This window comes from Rhinolophus hipposideros (assembly GCF_964194185.1).
Source record: "Rhinolophus hipposideros genome assembly, chromosome: 5".
Classification (NCBI taxonomy): domain Eukaryota; kingdom Metazoa; phylum Chordata; class Mammalia; order Chiroptera; family Rhinolophidae; genus Rhinolophus; species Rhinolophus hipposideros.
Window position 1 is genome coordinate 37166370 of NC_138051.1, and position 17345 is coordinate 37183714.

At 37.8% G+C, this 17345-nt stretch overlaps 1 protein-coding gene across 1 annotated transcript in view; it reads right to left on the reverse strand.

Moving 5' to 3' along the window:
• FSIP1 (fibrous sheath interacting protein 1) overlaps positions 1 to 17345 on the reverse strand; it is a 172823-nt gene that overhangs the window by 118356 nt on the left and 37122 nt on the right. The window contains exons 6-9 of the mRNA XM_081049822.1: positions 14283 to 14381; positions 12234 to 12358; positions 10634 to 10744; positions 3567 to 3725 (exon numbers count right to left, since the gene is read on the reverse strand). Of these exons, the coding sequence (XP_080905948.1) occupies positions 3567 to 3725; positions 10634 to 10744; positions 12234 to 12358; positions 14283 to 14381 (494 nt within the window). The remainder of the gene's footprint in view (positions 1 to 3566; positions 3726 to 10633; positions 10745 to 12233; positions 12359 to 14282; positions 14382 to 17345) is intronic.

The following is a 17345-nucleotide window of genomic DNA, read 5'->3' on the forward strand; positions in this document are numbered from 1 at the left end:
GCAGTAATATGCCATTCTTTCCTCTGAATGTGACCACATGCTTTATTTTACACTAAGGAAATCAGATACGTAAAACCAAATCTGCTTTTAAAATATTGCCATAAAGTTAAGAGCCAGGGCAGGGTGTCTATATGAGAATATCATAATCAGCAAGCTCATAAGGAAAAGGAGGCTTCTTCTCTGCCTCTTTCACAACCAACACTTACTTAATCTCTGAGTCATGTTTCTGGAGTCCCACCAATTATTCTGACTCAGGTACGTTTAGCATCCTGGGCTTATGTGCCTACCAATTTAGCACCTTACAGTTGCCATAGATGGGTTAGTCAGAAAGTCTGCATGCTTCAACTTGTTTGGGAAACTGTTTTCTTGACCCAAAATTTCAAAATCTCCAAAGGAATTTTTTAAACAGCATGCCTTCGTCAAAGAATCTTTTCTTTCTCTGTGCTCCTCGCGCATACACCTTCTCTACTTTTCGTAAGATCCGTTCCCATATTGTGGTACTTTTTGTTCCACTGCATGGTCACTCCACAAGTTGCTCTGTGTTTACATCCTGCCTTGCACGGCATCCTACAAGCTGCTGTAAGGTCAGAAATGGAGCCACACGCTAATCTGGATGCTTCACATCTCCTATCAATAAGCAGGCATTCTACCACGTTCTGAGGGCCTGTGCAGGGACTAGACAAGTAACATGAATGCATGCGATAGGCTTCCAGGCTGGCAGTACAGTAGGAAGTGTGGATACTGTAGTGAACTAGAGAGTTTGTGCTCCACATAAAGCAGCAGATGCTGCTCAGCTCAGTCCTGTAGTTGGCCAACCAAGGATTCAGGCCTAATGTTGCCAGATTTTCTCATTTTTCAAGAGAAACAAACATGTGGATTTTTATATCCGTTCACCCAATTTTTAAATGTTGGCTAAAAAAAGAAAAGAGGGTGAACCTTATGTGGGCTAAAGGAAACCCAGCAGTGAGCCCAATTTGCCCTGCAGGCCACCAGTTTTGCACCTCCTGCTGTCTAATGGCAGTTTTCCCCTGGGCCTCTGACCCCTTCTGCCTCATTCACTGCCTCTCCCTCCTCTTGTCCCTTACTTGTGGAAATGTACTTTCTTGATATTCCTTCTAGAAGTGCTTTCTCTCTGTTCTCTGAATCACCACAGCATTTTGCTTATAGCCCTTCTATTGCGCTGCTTGTACCACTGTTATCCACTCATATGTATAATCTGTGCCTCCCATAAGGAAATAAATTTCTTAAGTCACTTGTTATTATCATTATTATATCAATGGTTGAATTCTGCGTCAGACACTGTGTATAGCACTTCACATATATTAACTCATCTACCCTTTCAAAGAACCCTAAAGAATACTATTCTCACTACTATTTTATAGATGAGGAAACCGGGGTTTGGCGGGTTTCTAATTAATGCGCAAGTCCTCAGAATTTGAAGCGAGGCTTTAGACTCCACAGTTCTGTGTTTGCCTGACTGATCTTTAAGTGCCCTGTAATTCCTCGTACACAGTGAGCACCTACCTGATTAATATGTGTTGAACTGACTGTCAAAAAACAGACATTTATATTCCATTTAACAACTGTTTTTCTTAAGCAGCATGGAGACAAATTACTGATGAGTTAATAGTTTGCAGAAGGGTTAAAAGTCAAAATCACATGAATATTCACTATGAATACTTGAGGTTGAGCAATAGATTGGACCCCATTCATCAGCTGAATAGATATGCTAGGTTTATCCGTGATACTTTTCAGTGTATTTATTCAAAAAGAATTCCAATCCAAAAATAATATCTGTAAAATAATTTGCCATGTTAGCATTTCTGGCTTGAAAATTCAATGTGCAATGCTGGTTTTGGTTAGAAATGAGGAATGCCAAGAGGAAATTGAACAAAAGCTCAAAAGATATTTTTTGCACACAAGAAGCATTAATTATTTCTTTTCAAGAACTATAATAGTATAGTTCTGTTTCTGCATCCACTAGGAGTCCCAAAATGCAGTTTTCTTTTTTTTCTCTAAATATATGTTGTCTCACATAAAATATATATTCTCTCAGTATGTAACAACTAAGTAATGTACTGGTTTTCCCTTTTATTATCTTTTAAATGTTTTATCAGAACCACAAATGTGAACTCTGAAAATGTGACTCAGATGATGATGACAGAATCTGACCATAGTCATGCCTTATTTGAAGTCCTCATAGCTAAACAAATCTCTAAATTCTCAGTCTTGCTTTCAAGAATAACCTTTGACAGCCATGAAAAAAGACACTTTCTATATTTAGGACCATTATTCAGCTTTGAGATATCAGCTATCCTTGAAATCTAACAACAACAAATCAGCTGTAACATGAAAAGAACAAAGAACATCTCTGAACAATTTGATTCCCTCATCTTGGCTTCCTCCTTTTGAGAGATGGCACCCAGTAACAAATAAACTAGCAATGTAATTAGGGTCAAAGTCCAGGGGTATGTTTGGGTGGAGACAGAGATTCCAGTTCTCTGTTTTCCAAGAACTCCAATCCCAATCTAGAAATTAGTGGTCTCCACTACCATCACTATTGCTGTGTAAAGGACTCAGAAGCAGCTGTGCCTGATCCTTAAAAGCATAACCTAAGGAAGCTGAGTTGGATCCATAAAGGTTTGACAGTGACCAAACTTTCTTTGGAACATTTTAGCACTACTCTTTTCCCCTGAGGTCGTCTCAACTCGCCCAAAGCCAAATCTTTAACCCTCAATCGATAACTTGGAGAGAAGAGTCACTATAATGCAGAATTATTACCTATAGACTACTGATATATAAATCTGTTCAAGGGCCAAGAAAATCATATGCATGTAAGAAAATGACTTGGGGAAGTGTTTACAAAACCGGCAGAGGGTTAACAGAAGGACATATGACCTGCCATTTTCTCTTCAGGTGAAAACTACCACCCAACCCCAAACCAGATCCCATGAAGTACTGAAATATAGGGGGGGAGAAAAAAATTTTACTTTCCCAAAGCTGCTATTATTCTTGTTTTTCTACACCTTCTACTAGCTTTGTAAAAGAGTATTTGAAGGAACTATCGAGAGAGGAAACACATTCATTTCAAAACCCTCACAGTAGAGAAGGCATCAACCGACTGAGTTTCACTGTGTAACATTATATTAAAAGAGCTAGAAGCATGTGGCGGAATAAGGGACAAATGGCTTCCACTGCTAATACCCAGAATTAGAGGAATAAAGAGAAATAAGGTTCTTAAAGGACTAATGAGTGCTATATCAGTTTTCTTCCCTCTCCTCCCTCCTGATCATGATCAAGAATTAGCTTAAATCATAAAGAAAGAACAGTAGAAATATTTCCTCAGTGATCCCATACCAGCAAATTGCCTACTGAAATAATGATGAATAGAAGTGGCAGTCACCAAAGGAAAATACACACTGTTATGGAAATTACTGTCACTGTAGTTGTAGTCATGGGAAAAGCAACTAGGAAGGAACCACTTTAGTTATTGAGCAGATTGTCAAATACAAACTAGCTTTAGCACACGTAAACCCGAAATCTGTGTACTCTTGAGTTAAATATACCTGATTGTTCTGATTTTCAAGTCTTGAAGAAAAGCTGGACGATGTTGAGAAGGCTGCAGAGAGCTCTTGGAGTTTTGTATCAATTTCAGCAAGCTGCTGATGCTGAGTCCCTGCGAGTGTGTATCCTTCTCCTGGAATCAGCCAGCCAGACTGCTCGCCCTAGGAGGAAACAAGGGTCATCAGGTCATTCCCACGCTACATTTTTCCCAAAATATACCTTTCAGACTGCTACATCAATGCTCAGGGCTTCACACAAACAAGTAAACACAACAACATAAAACAAAAACACAGAATGAACAGTGGGATAGTGAATGAAAAAAATTAAATGGTTTATATAGTCTCATTATCTGCCAACTCTGTATAAAGTATCTTCTTACGTGTTATGGGTTTTCTCCCCCTGTGGAATAAATCTTAGTGTCAAGAGTCTGGTTGTCATAACATTCTCATTTCTCCACTTTGAAAAAGTGGTTGTGATGTGTTGAACAGGGAGAAATCATGGTCACCCTATAATGGACATGGTATTTTCAAAATACCTGAAAAGTAACATAGGATCAATATAAACTCAGTTGTTTGGATTTTGAGTTTGGTCATCTAACTCCTCATTCAACTAATACTAGTTTCATAATAGGTTAAAACTCATTCATAACATTCATTCAAAAATCTCATACTGTCTACTGTGTTGTAGGCATTACACTGGGCACTTGTGATTCAATATGAATCTCACAAGTTTCTGCCCTCAAGGAATCCTCAGTCTCCTGGCAGCAACGATTTTTACGAGGTATGAAGTGTGCTGGTAAGCTCAAGGCCCCACGGGAACCAAGGAGGGTCATCTAACCTCTCTGTTAGTTAGACAGGAGGGGACAGTGGTTTGAGACGGCTTCCTGGAAGAAGTAATCAATCCTAATCACATCATAATCAAAGAAACAACACGACTGACTATGCACTTAAAACCTGGAGCTGGTGAAGGCAAAACTGGAGGCAGAAAACAGTTAAGAAGCAAAAGGCATAATGTAGAATAAAAGTGATAGGCGCCTGAACTAAGGAATATTTCCTGGGACGGCAGAACATAAGACAGATTCCAGAGACACTTAGGAAGTAAAATGTACAGAATTTGGAGATAATTTAATAGAAGAATAAAGGAGGAGGAAGGATAAAAACCAAATTCCTGATTTTGTCAACTAGAGGGATGCTGGTCACATTAACCAAACAGGGCACACAGTAGTAGGTTTGAGAAGGAAAAAGGTGATGAATTCTGTTTGGGACCTTCTGATAGTCACAGATGTCCTTAGAGTATCCACAGATCATGTTAGGTAGTTAAATATATTTGTCTGACGTTCAAGATAGAGATGTGGGTTGAAAATGAGTGTTTTGGATTCGCCCATCTATCTATGGTGGTTAAAACTCTGGACCGTGGGAATGGGTGAGGGAAGCATGTAGTACAAGGACAGAAGAAGCATTGAAGAACACTTTTAGAGTAAAGGAGCAGGGGGAGGGCAAGGAAACTTAAGAATTTTATACTCTTTAGTTTTGTGACTCAAATACCAAGAATCAATCTGTAGGTGGTAACCAGAAGAAATACAGGCAAAAACTTATACAGAAAGATGCCTATCTGTCTCCTTCTGTCCTCTGTCTGCAATCTCCCTTTCTGCTTCAGTGAAATCAAATACTGCCTGAGTCTTGATAGGGGACAGGTCCCCATCAGACACTCCTCCTTACCCACCGGCATCAAGAAGACAAGCAAAAGACCTCGATTCAGCCAATCAGAAGTGAACACGCTGGACCTTGACTCATGAGAGAGAGAGAAATGCAAAGATGCAGGGAAAGTGGAGAAGTGATTCAAGCAGTAGCAGTGAGTATCCAGTGTGGGTAGCGTGAAGGTGACAGCAGTGATGGTCTAGCGGGATTGTCTGGAGACTGTGGTGCAGCTCCTAACCAGCCTCTTTCTGAGAAGATTTTATGGCCATGTTTCTGGCTACCCTGGTATCTCCTGGTTTACAAACCCGGTTCTCCAAACTTCCCACTGAGTCTGTGAACTACCCAAGTCTCTGAATAAATTCATTTTCTATTTTTGTAACCTAAGTCTATCTCTGTTTCTCGCAAGCCAGAACACAGACTGATATGCTTTTTGCCATGTTATTTATAATAAAGAATAAGGGCAAAAAGCCCAAATGTCTAAAAATAGAGGAAAAGTGAGTAGATTGTAGTATATTCACACAACGATATGATATAAATAAACATTTTAAATATATTTCCAAGTTGGCACACGAATGTCATACGTAATTGTTTTTAAAATAGTATTACCTAATTACTCACAAATAAGAAACTCTGGTTAATTTTCCCTAAATAAAAGCGGTTTAAATACTGTGTGACTTAAATGTGAAATAACAAAGAATCACAAAAAAGTAAAACGATGGACTCACAATGACTAATTGGTTAATAAATTTTAAATCCTTGTCTGAATGGAATTCTTTTTTAATGACATCGCAGGGAAAAACAACATGTCAGATTGAATTCAACAGAAATGTAAATGCTTCATGTGCTAAGCAGCTTCAGAAGGAAATGAAGTGTTATATGTACTAGATGGTGTCATGTTTTTCTGTCTAGCACATTCTAGATATCTTTGCTACTTATGCGAAATTTCAAGCGTTTAGGAGCCTTGCCTCCCAGAGATGGAACCTAGAAAATGCTCTTCACCACCCTTTTTTACAGCGAGGGCCTACACTAGCAACTGACAGTCCAGTCAGATGTGCCCATTCAATACTGATTTAGATGTGAGTAATTGGAGATCTGAAGCGAATCCCACATTGCTGGGGAGGATGGCAGTAGAGGCATCTGGCTTTCGGGAGTGCCATTAGTTGCAAGTGTGAGTTCCCAACACAGGAGGAAATCTTTAAAAAATCCAAAGCATCCTAGAAGAGACTCAAGAGAACATTACATCCACACAATTAAACATGCCACTATAAAGAACAACCCGAAGCAAGAGTTCTGGGGGATGAAAACATGATTTCAGTCATCCTCTAAGTTGCACAGGCGTTTGTCAGAGATGAAGTGGTAGGGCACTCCACAAAAAAAAGGGGCACACAGAAGTTTGAAATACCGCAAATTTGAGGAACGGCTAGACGTTGGCATGGTTTGAGAAAACAGAAAGTAGGCCCTGTCCTCCGAGTATTCCTAAATTTTCCTGCCGCACTTCGTATCTTCCTCCTCTCAATCTCTGTTCCAACATGAGCCACTGTCTATCTGGCTACAAGTTAATGTCTATCTCCCATGCTGGATAATAAGAAAGGACCCTCTTTCTCTTCAGAGGACTTGCAGAAAAAAACTCTCAGCAAACACTAGTTTAAAAAACAATCATACCTATAAAATGACAACAATCTCAAAAGAGGGCTGAATAACTACACAGCAGAATATACATGATTGAAAGCCAACTTGGAAAACTGTTCAATGAGCTCATCTGAGCAAAATGACAGAAAAGATGCAGATTATGAGAAAAATATTATAAAAGCCTGAGGAGAGATCCAGGAAGTTTTATACCATCTGTGGCAGACAGATGTACATTGACTGATTAACCTAATCCCCTTTTCCAATTTCCTTCTTCCTTGCCTTCCTCCGTTACAAAAACGAGGAAGTGAAATACCAGAATCCTCAGTCCCACTTTCAGCAACATACGAAGCGAATGGCAATGTGACCCAACTCGGCCAGGGACGTGCAGGTGGATGTCCTGGGCATACCATACCATCCCAAATGAAAAGGCAAAGCCTCAAAGGAGTTTCTCTTAGTCCCTGACCATTCCCCTCTTCTTTCTGCCTGGAAAATGCATACCTTTACCTCAGATACCCCAGCAATCTTGCAAACCTAAAAACAAAACCACACTAAGAACGCGGAGCCAAAAGACAGAAAGACACTGGCTGCTCACACCTGAATTTCTTGTTACTGAGGAAAAATGAAGTCCTAACTTGTTTACTCCACTGTTTAAAAGTTTTCTGTTACTTGCAGCCAATCACATTCCCAGCTGATATTCCATTGTATAAATAAGCCCAAAAGGAGAGAAAAGAGATGATGGAAATTAAGAAGTAACAGAAGATAATGTTCTGAACTGAAGAAAAACTTGAACTTTCAGATAAAAAGGACTACAAAGTACCATGCAGGATCAAAAATGTGTTTAAAAACACATAAGTATGTTCTGATAAAATTTGGGAACTCAAAAATAAGGAGAAAATCCTACATGCTTCCAGAAAAAAAAGGACTTTTGCATCTAGAATTTACTTGCCACCATTTGAAGCTAACTTTTGAGACTATCACTCAAATGAGGGAAAAATAAATAAATTTTTGGATATGCAAACAGTCAAAAATTATTTCTTAGTAGAAATTTTCAAAAAAATATTCAAAAGAATAATTCAAAACTAAACAATGAGTTAAGCCTACATACATAGTTAATGATGTGGCTAAAAATTTGGCTACTGTTAAGAAACATTCCTAAAATACAAGATGCATACTGTTTTTCAAGGTAAAAACTTATAATATTCTGGAACTAAAATTCCAGGATATTTCAATACATTCTGGAAGAGAGGAAATGGGAAAAAAGGGAAATCAAAGTATACCAAAGATTCTGTCTTAGTAAGATACAAGATTTTAGAGGCTAATTAATTATTGATGTTGAAAAGAAAATATACATTTTAATGTCTTTTAAGAACTTATGCGTTAACAGCGCCAGATCAGAAATAAGATACTGAGTTTTCAGAGGATCGGGGGTAAAGTTACAAAAACAAATATATATATAATAAATGAAATACACAATCGGATGTCACTAGTGATCATAAAAATATAAATTAATTAAATATCTTCATTAAAAGATAAAGAATAAGGCAATAATAATGAAAGATAAAGATACAAAAGCAACAACAAAAATCCAACTATATGGTATTTGTAAAAGGTCTACCTAAAACTAAATGATAGTGAAGAGTTTAAAAGAAAGAGATAAGATATAACTACTAACAAAAATAACATGTGAAAGACAATATTGATAACAAAAAAGCATTAAGACATTCTTAGAATGCATAAGGAAGAGCTATCATGCCACAGTTTGGCGCCCAGAGGATCAGTGGGCGGCAGCTTGCCCAACTTAGTAATTAACAACAAAACCAGGTATGAGACCCAGTTCGCTTAATTCTTACTGTTACTTTAGCTTTTATTAGTAAAATAAACAAATTACCCCGGATGCTAAAGCTAAAATATCTCAGAATTATGTGGGCCCCTGCTTCGCAGAACACACCAGAGGCTCAGAGGCCCGGCTGTCCTCTGGACCTCCGTGGGCAATGTCACCAGCCCCGAGTGCAGCGACACCCTCGTCCATTCTTAGACACCGCCCCTACTCAGCCTTCACCATCTCAGCAAAGGTTATTGAGAGGTTGTAGTCTGTGATGTTCTGCAGACTTGCTTTGGTCTGGGGTAAGGGAGGACGGTCGAGCTTTTGTTTGCCCACACAGAACTCTGTTTCATGGAATTAGTTGTCAAGGTTTATTTTTTTTATCAGTTTCAGGTGTACAAAACAATGTAATAGTTAGACATTTATACCCCTCACAAAGTGATAACCCCCTCCCCCAATCTACTACCCCTCTGACATCATATATACCTGTTACGATTCCATTGGCTCTATTCCCTATGCTGTACTTCACATCCTGTGACTATATACATATATTAAATTATAGTTGACATTCAGTATCATTCAGCTTCAGCTTCAGGTGTACACCGCAGTGGCTGTCAACATTTAAAAAGAGGAAGATTGCCCATAAAAATCTGAATTTCTAGCACCTCTTGACAAATTGGAGGATCCAGGCAGCCCTGGATGGGCACTTCCACACAGCAGCCAAGAGCTGATGCTGAGTCTTGGCTCCTGTGGACGGGCTGGCCCGCCCCCACTGGCCACAGGTATTACTGCACATGCACTGCTTCTGTCTGTCCCTAGGGCAAAACGTTCCCTCTGAACATATACGTCTCCAGCTGGGTTCTCTAGATGCAGAACCTAAGACAGGGATTCTTGGTCAAGTTATTGGGGGTAAGGGAGTGCTTTCAGGAAAAGGGGTATGAGAAGCAGGCTAGGCCAAGGAAAGAAAGCCAGCAAGGATGTGGTCTCAGCTGCAGACCAGCTGACCCCCGGAGAAGCTCTGGAGGACGCAGTGCCCCACAGAACTGATCCCATCCTGGGTGAGAGGGCAGGGATGGGTAGGGTACACTGTCCTGGGCTATTCAGCTCCCATGTAGCCCAGGGCAATTCTCCAGGACAGGAGGCAGCTGTGCACCCCTGGCCCAGGGCGGGGAATGGATGCACAGGAAGGTGCCGGGTAAGAGGGATCTGGGCAAGGTGTCAGCTGCACTCCTACATCATGTCTCTCTTAAACACGCGGTAGCAGTAACTAGAGGATAGGGTCAGGGCTGCAGGAACACACAGAAGAACATATTTCTTCGTAGAAGTAAAAAATACTGCTACAAGTTTAGTATGCACACAAGTGCAAATCCTGAGCCACTGCACTCTTCATGTGGTCTGCTCGGGCCCTGTAAATACCCGAATTTGCACCCTGGATTCCATGCTGTTCCCCGGCTTAGATTCAGTCTGTGCTTCCCCTGGACTCCGCAGGGAACTGAATGCTCAGGGTTAACCGGGCAGGGGCAGGACAGGGTAGTTTAAGATGACTGAAATCTACACTGAACTTCAGAGAGCCAGTTTAGGGATAACAGGAAACGTCCCAAACAAAAAGATACAAGAAACATTACATGTCATCAGTGACGAAGCCTATTACATCACAGGCAGAGGGCGTTACTGTGATAACCAATGTGTAGTCAACTCTTATAATGACAAAATAATCCTTTGAGAGTCAATAATGACACGGCCAAGAATAAATTTGGAAATTTCAATAAAAGTAAATTTGCAAAATGGGATTTTTGAAAGTCAAAGAAGACTGTCTCACAATTTGAAAAATCATTGTAATTTTATGCTAACAGGTCAAGAACATAATAAAAAAGTAAAAATTAAGAAGTGTTGAAGTAATTGAATATCAGCGGTTACATACCTCAGAACTGGACAGCCCTGAATCTCTATCATTTAGGTCCTTCAAAAGTTCAATCAGCCTTTGCTTCTCTCTGTCAATCATAACTACTGGTTTTCCTGAATTCTTGGCCAACTACAAAATGTATTAATGAAAAATATTAAGTATTCAAAGCAATTCATAGTTCAGGAAAATAAAAATAAAACCTAAGGCTTCTACAGTACAGATACACTATGGTAAAATTTGTGAGATTAGGCATTTTTCATCCGCTAGGTAATTTTACTTTATGTAAAATTTTTGGTATAGGTCCATTCTCCAAGCAAAGGTATTCCCACCATAAGGAGACCCTCACGTCAACCATTTCAAGAAACATTTTATTTTAAAAGTAAAATAAAACACAAGCAGTTCACAAACCTCTCTTTATATCAATGCAAAAACGTATTTGCTAGGGCATTTGGAAGGAATCTTCTTGTCACTTCCTATGAGGCATATATCCACTAAATGAAACAGCTTTTAATTTTTAAGAATATCATGTCAGGGGGGTTAAATAAAGATTCAGTCACTATTGTTAAAAGGGGGAAAGCAAAATTTATAGTGCAGCTGCTGTGTCGGCGAAAACTTGGGATGGGGGGAAACCACCACTGCTTATGGAAAATTAAACAACAAATCAGCCAACAATGGGCCAGCGCAAAGGGACAGATGTAGTTGGAGGAGGTTTCCTTCAGGTCATAGGAACATGGGGCACAGAAAAATTAGGAGTCCCAGAGCTCAGTCCTGGCAGTGGCAAGCTGACCCATGAATGTAGCCAGCAGGGAAACGACATGCCAACTGTGGAAAAGGGATCAGGCTTGAACTGTGAAAAACTTATTTAACTCTCCCCTCTTGTTAAGACTTCACACATGCCAATGCAGTTTTCTATTGCTAACTGTCTCAGTGGTTTGCCATGAGCCTTCTGACCAGCACACTTATATTGCTTGCTGTATATTAATTAATTAGCATTCTGGTCCAAACCAGGAGCCCCTGTGCCATTGAGAGTCTGAGTCTGCCTTGAGAACAAACCCAATCAGGTTGCAGGACCTGTAAGACCAAGGTCAGGTCTTTGAAGCAGGGAGCTAATCAAGCAAGTGACAAGTGAAGGGCTGCCAGGAGGCTCGGTGGGGCAGAGCAGGGTCAGGGGCAACAGTTGGCCTCTCCAGCTCTGCCAGGAGCATTTTGCATTCAAATTTCTAGATATGCCAGCTATAACATCAGTCTCATTGCTTGAAAAAAACCCAGTTTTACTAACACACAATTTAAAATCTGGAAAACATGTTCCAAAGCTCTTATCTAAATAAATGTTTTTCAAATTGCAGGAATCAGAGTCATTTCTGGGTAGTGAAATAAGCTTATTGAGCTGCAGCTAGAATTTTTAAAAGGGATAGGATAGGATAGGATAGGACAAGATTGAATAGAAAATAGTGAAGTTAAGTACTGGTTCATAAAACTTTCATTTCAGTTATATATGTTGTTTAAATTTCATATACATGTATTATGGTTAAAAAAAATTTAAAGACACCGAACACAACTACTTCCACTTTCGCAACTCATTTAGTACATTCTGACTTCTAAATTCCTAAATACATACCTCAATGTTTCTCTTAATAAAATCCTGGTTGTGTTTATCCCTGAACTCAATCTTTTCTGAATTTGAGAAAGGTTTCTTTTCTGCTTTGATCAATGACTCATTTCTTTCCACATCATAGTTAAAATCTATTAAAAAATTCAAAATTTTTTCATAATATAACTGTCCATTATGCTAACATTTTAACTTATATGTATTAAAATATATAAGAAATAAAACACACATAGAAGGACTTCTAAATTCCAGATCCAGAAACCTAATGTATAAAGAGATTTATTCTTAAAAAGATAAGTGTGCTACGTAATTTGCAATGAAGTTCTCATAAAACTTTTGTTATTCATTATCATGTATCAAACTTCTTGCTGTTGAATCCTTTGGAATCATGGGAAATATGAAAAGAACTGCAAGTAATATATGTGAAGGAGAAATCTCTGACATTATGATAATTTAAAAATATATTTTATTGTAGTCTTTATATAAAACAAAACTTTCCCTAAAGACTAGAGTCACTTCCTGCTCTTCTATTAATTTGCCATCAACCTTTCTGAACAATAAGCTCTTTGTTCAAACCTGTCTTTGGTGGGCATAAGTGTCTTTGATGTTCTACATCTCATTTACACAAACCCCTAGAGCCCTTCCTAGTTTGTCAGTTTTCTCAACTTTGGAAGGAGGCTGAAGTCAACCCAAGTGCTCAAAACAAGGATAAGAAAAATACTTGTGGACTTTTATCCTCTTTATTAAATATTTTGTTTTCACTGTAATTATGCTTAAAGCATTTAAAACAAGATCATGTGAATCCCTCATTAAAGCTCTAAAAATATGCATAAAGAAGAGTCTTCTAAAATCACAAATGGAATCGATATTACAAAACAGGATAAATCACATTAAAGTCCAAAAGGAAAAAAATCACAAGCCAGTAGCTTAATCTAGACAAGGTTTACTTAAAAGTTATCTTTGTTTTATAAGAGAGGTTACCTCGATGAAAAGGATTAAGGGAGCTGGTCAATTGGTGTATTTACAGCTAATTATCCAAGATTCAGTACAAATTTAATAATTACAGGATAAATTTTGAACAATCGCTGGGAAGAACCAGGAAAAGAGTAAGCTCTCTGGATTTAAATTCTTTTCAAAAAAAAATAAAAATGAGTCAAAAAAGTTTTACTCAAATGTAAGTTATAAGTTTCTACACAAATAAGTCAGTGCTTCATAACTGGGGTTTTATTTTCTAATCAATAACGTAATTTTTTTAATCAACTACCAACAAAGTATGAGTTACTTTTTTGGTGAGAGGCCTCCTTAGATATAAAATATATTAATTTTTCCTAGAATCCAAGTTGTATATAGTCTTTTAAGTCGAAATATGAGGTGTATTCATTCAGTTGAAGTTTCATATACTCTTAAATACAACATTCAAATAACTTAAATGCATCCATGTCTACATTTGTAAGAGCTTCTTTAAAATATGCTTTTAATAAATTGTAGGAGAAACACTGGATTGTATAGTCAGAATTTCTTCACTAGAAATGTCCTCTTTTCCTTTCCATCCTGGTGGTGATCCATGGCAGAAGCTGCCATGTTCCTTTAGTGATCCCAACTCTTGCTGGGTTGGACCAGTTGGTTAGACCAGGGGTAGGCACCTAACCCAAGCTAGATTAGTTGGTCTCCTCTCTAAGATTTTGGAAGAATCTCCTTCTCAGTGACTACCCACAAAATATGCTCTTTGGAATAAAGGAAGCTGTCTACCACCAGGATTCTTTTCATAAATTTTCTTTTTTCCTTAAGCTACATTTCCATTACTTGCAGCTATCGTTTCTTTAACTCTTTATTATATAAATTTTCAAACGTCCCTAAGTATAAAGAATGGTATCATGAATCCTCAACAACTAATTTCAACAATAATTAACTCACGACCAATCTTATTTCATCTAGAACCTCACCAGTTCCACCCACCTCTGGATTAAATCATACCAAATCATTTCACCTATGAATATTTCTGTATACAGCTAGTATTTTCTTGTGACAATATGGAAAATCTCACAAATTAAAACATACCTTGGTTGACATTCTGTGTACGCTTTTCATATTCTTCTGGAGGGACTTGAGTGTGAAACACTGAGAAAAAGGTGTCTGCAGGCTCATAATGAGAAGGATCTATTGATTTTTAAAAACATTTGTTCAGTACACACAAAATAAATAAGGAATTGGCTACATGAACAGTTGTTTAAACAAAAAGATAAGAACTAACGTTCTCTGCAGTATTCTTAAATCCCCTCCACATACACATTTCTTAAGACAATGTCACTTCCAGGTAGAAATGATAATCATCTCTATACACATGAGCCACTGAAACAAACAGCAGAAATCAAGATAGTCAAACAGCATTTCCCTAGAACTTCTGTGCAAAGAAGGATGTGAAAAAGGTGTGCTAATATATCCTAAGCCCAACATTCATAATACAGCAATTATGTCCAACATTCATAATACAGCGATTATGCATACTGAGTAACTTTGTGTTTCTCTTTTTCATTTTAATAGATCCCCAAGGTGAAGATTTCAAATATGGTCAGTCATTAATATAAAAGAATGTATTTAAAAGAGAAAACCCAGGAAATTCTTAGCAGTTAGCTTTCCTCTTTGGTGATTTATTCTCTTGGGTTAATCCCATAAAGAAACAAGGACTTCGTGTTTTTCAACTCTTCATTTTAATGTAATTTATTATATGTTCTCCTACTAGCTGACACTATATATTTGCAAGAAACTGCTAACATAAATAAGTAGCCTCTTTTTTAAGTCTCTCTCTATGCCTTAACATGAGAGAATCTGCCAGGTTGTGGCACAGAAATGGTTTTGCTTCAGAAAACATGACAAGTCTTGAAGATATTACAGAAGCTGCCACCTATCTCTGAAACAAACCTGGTTCAAGCACTCCTCTGGGATGACACAGGCAAAGGATGAAGCAGGCAGAAGATACGTTCACCCAATACATAAACATCACCAAATTTCAAACAACTTCATATAGTAAAAACGAAGACAGCAATTCCAATTCCCTGAGTTGGAATTAATAATAATGCAGCATCATTGGAATTGCATCATAGCTTTAATCAAGATAGTCATTTCTATAATACAATCTTTGTGTACAATCTTTGATGAGTTAATCTAGCAAATTAGTGGTGTAACCCTTGGAGGGAAAGGAGTAAGCAATTCAAAAGACAAAAAGGTTTAAAGTTCTTTTCAAACTTTAATTTTTTGCAACCACTATTATTAAGGGTCTTAAACATTCATTAAAGCAGGTCCAGCAAGGCAGCAATTCGGCAACATTTTATTATCGGTTTAAGTTACTTCATATACTTGAAGTGGTAACATATTTATTTTTGATCCCATAATTCCTTTTTAATAGCAGTTTCACTCAATTATACTGTAAAGCACCTATAAAAACACAACAATATAAAAATTTGCGATACTAAAATCTATCATAGCAAGGTGATATTTGAAGATTTTAAACCTAGGGGTTTCCCCTAGGCTGAAATTAGTCTTGTGACCCTGTGGCTCATCACCCATAGTGTTGGTGGTATTCGTTGCCTCAGATGGAACGTGAGTACAGCCTGGAACAAAGTACAGCCTGTACTTTGTGTACTGTACTCAAAGTGAGTACAGCCTGTCATAGCTCAGCTTTGGATTAAAAAGACAACAGTTTTGAAAGTCAGGTATTCAATTGCAGGTGTTTAACGCCTTGAGGAAAAAACAAACAAAAAAAAACTAACTAATGTGGAAGAAATGATGGAATTAGAAAATAACCATTTGGCAACCACCATACTAATAATGGATTCAGCTAAGAATCATCAATGGATAATAAAACTAGTGGGTGAAGGTTTGAAGAATAACAAGAAAATAACCTCAGAGTATCTCCTCACAAGGTAACGTATTCAGCACAAAAAGGAAAAATAGTAACTTTACAGTGGAGAAGTCTGGCAGACTTTTAACCAAGTGATCAAAGTTAACATCATCAGTAATGGGACAAATGACATCCTGCACTTCCTGATATGATCCATGGAAAAGGACACAGTATCACTTCTGTGGGATTCCTGCCAAAACGCATAATCTGATACACCTGAAACTAATATAATAATGATTATCAACTGTAATTGAAAATTAAAAAAAAGTTTACCTGCATAACCTGAACCAAATAGTACGGAAACAAAAACAAACCCAAACTGGGGAGCAGTCCACAAAATACCAGGCAAAAGTCTTCAAAAACGTCAATGTCACAAAACCCAAAGAATAAGTAAAAAGATATGACAACTAAATGCAATAGATCTGGGATCTCCTTTTGCTATGAAGAACATTAGTGGGACAATTGACAAAATATGAATAAAACCTGTAGATTGGATAAGAGTATTTTATATTGTATCAATGTTAATTTCCTTGTGTGTGTGTGTGTGTGTGTGTGTGTGTGTGTGTATGTGTGTGTGTGTCCATTCTTGGGTGGAGAGGGGGGACAGAGAGGAGAGGCAGGTACATATATCACCACACACACACACACCTCTCCTTGTACACAAGGAAAAGGTCCTATGAAGATACAATGAGAAAGTGGCCATCTGCAAGCCAGGAAGAGAGACTTGAACAAAAAACAAATTTTCCAGCACCTTACTGTTGGACTTCTAGGCTCTAAAATTGTGAGAAAATAAATTTCTACTGTTTAAGACATCCAGCCTGTGGTATTTTTTTATGGAAGCCCTAGCAGACTAAGATAAGATACACATTTTAAGAGAAAATAAAATGAGCTTAACTAATTTAACTGAAGAAGCTAGAGAAAAGAGTTAAAAAAATAACTTCAAGAAAAGAAATAATTAGATAAGAGCCAGAATTAACATAGAAATTCAAAACTGATCCTTGAAGGTATAAAAAGAAAAATCTGCAAGTTTAATTTTAAAAAGAGAAAACACTAATATACTAATTATAATTAATATAGCATGGTATTACTGAAAAAACAGACACATAGACTGGAATAGAAGAGAGGGTTCTGAAATAGACCCACAAAAACATGGTTAACTGACTTTAACAGAACAAAGGCAATTCAATAGAGACAGGAAAACCTCTTCGACAAATGTTGCTGGA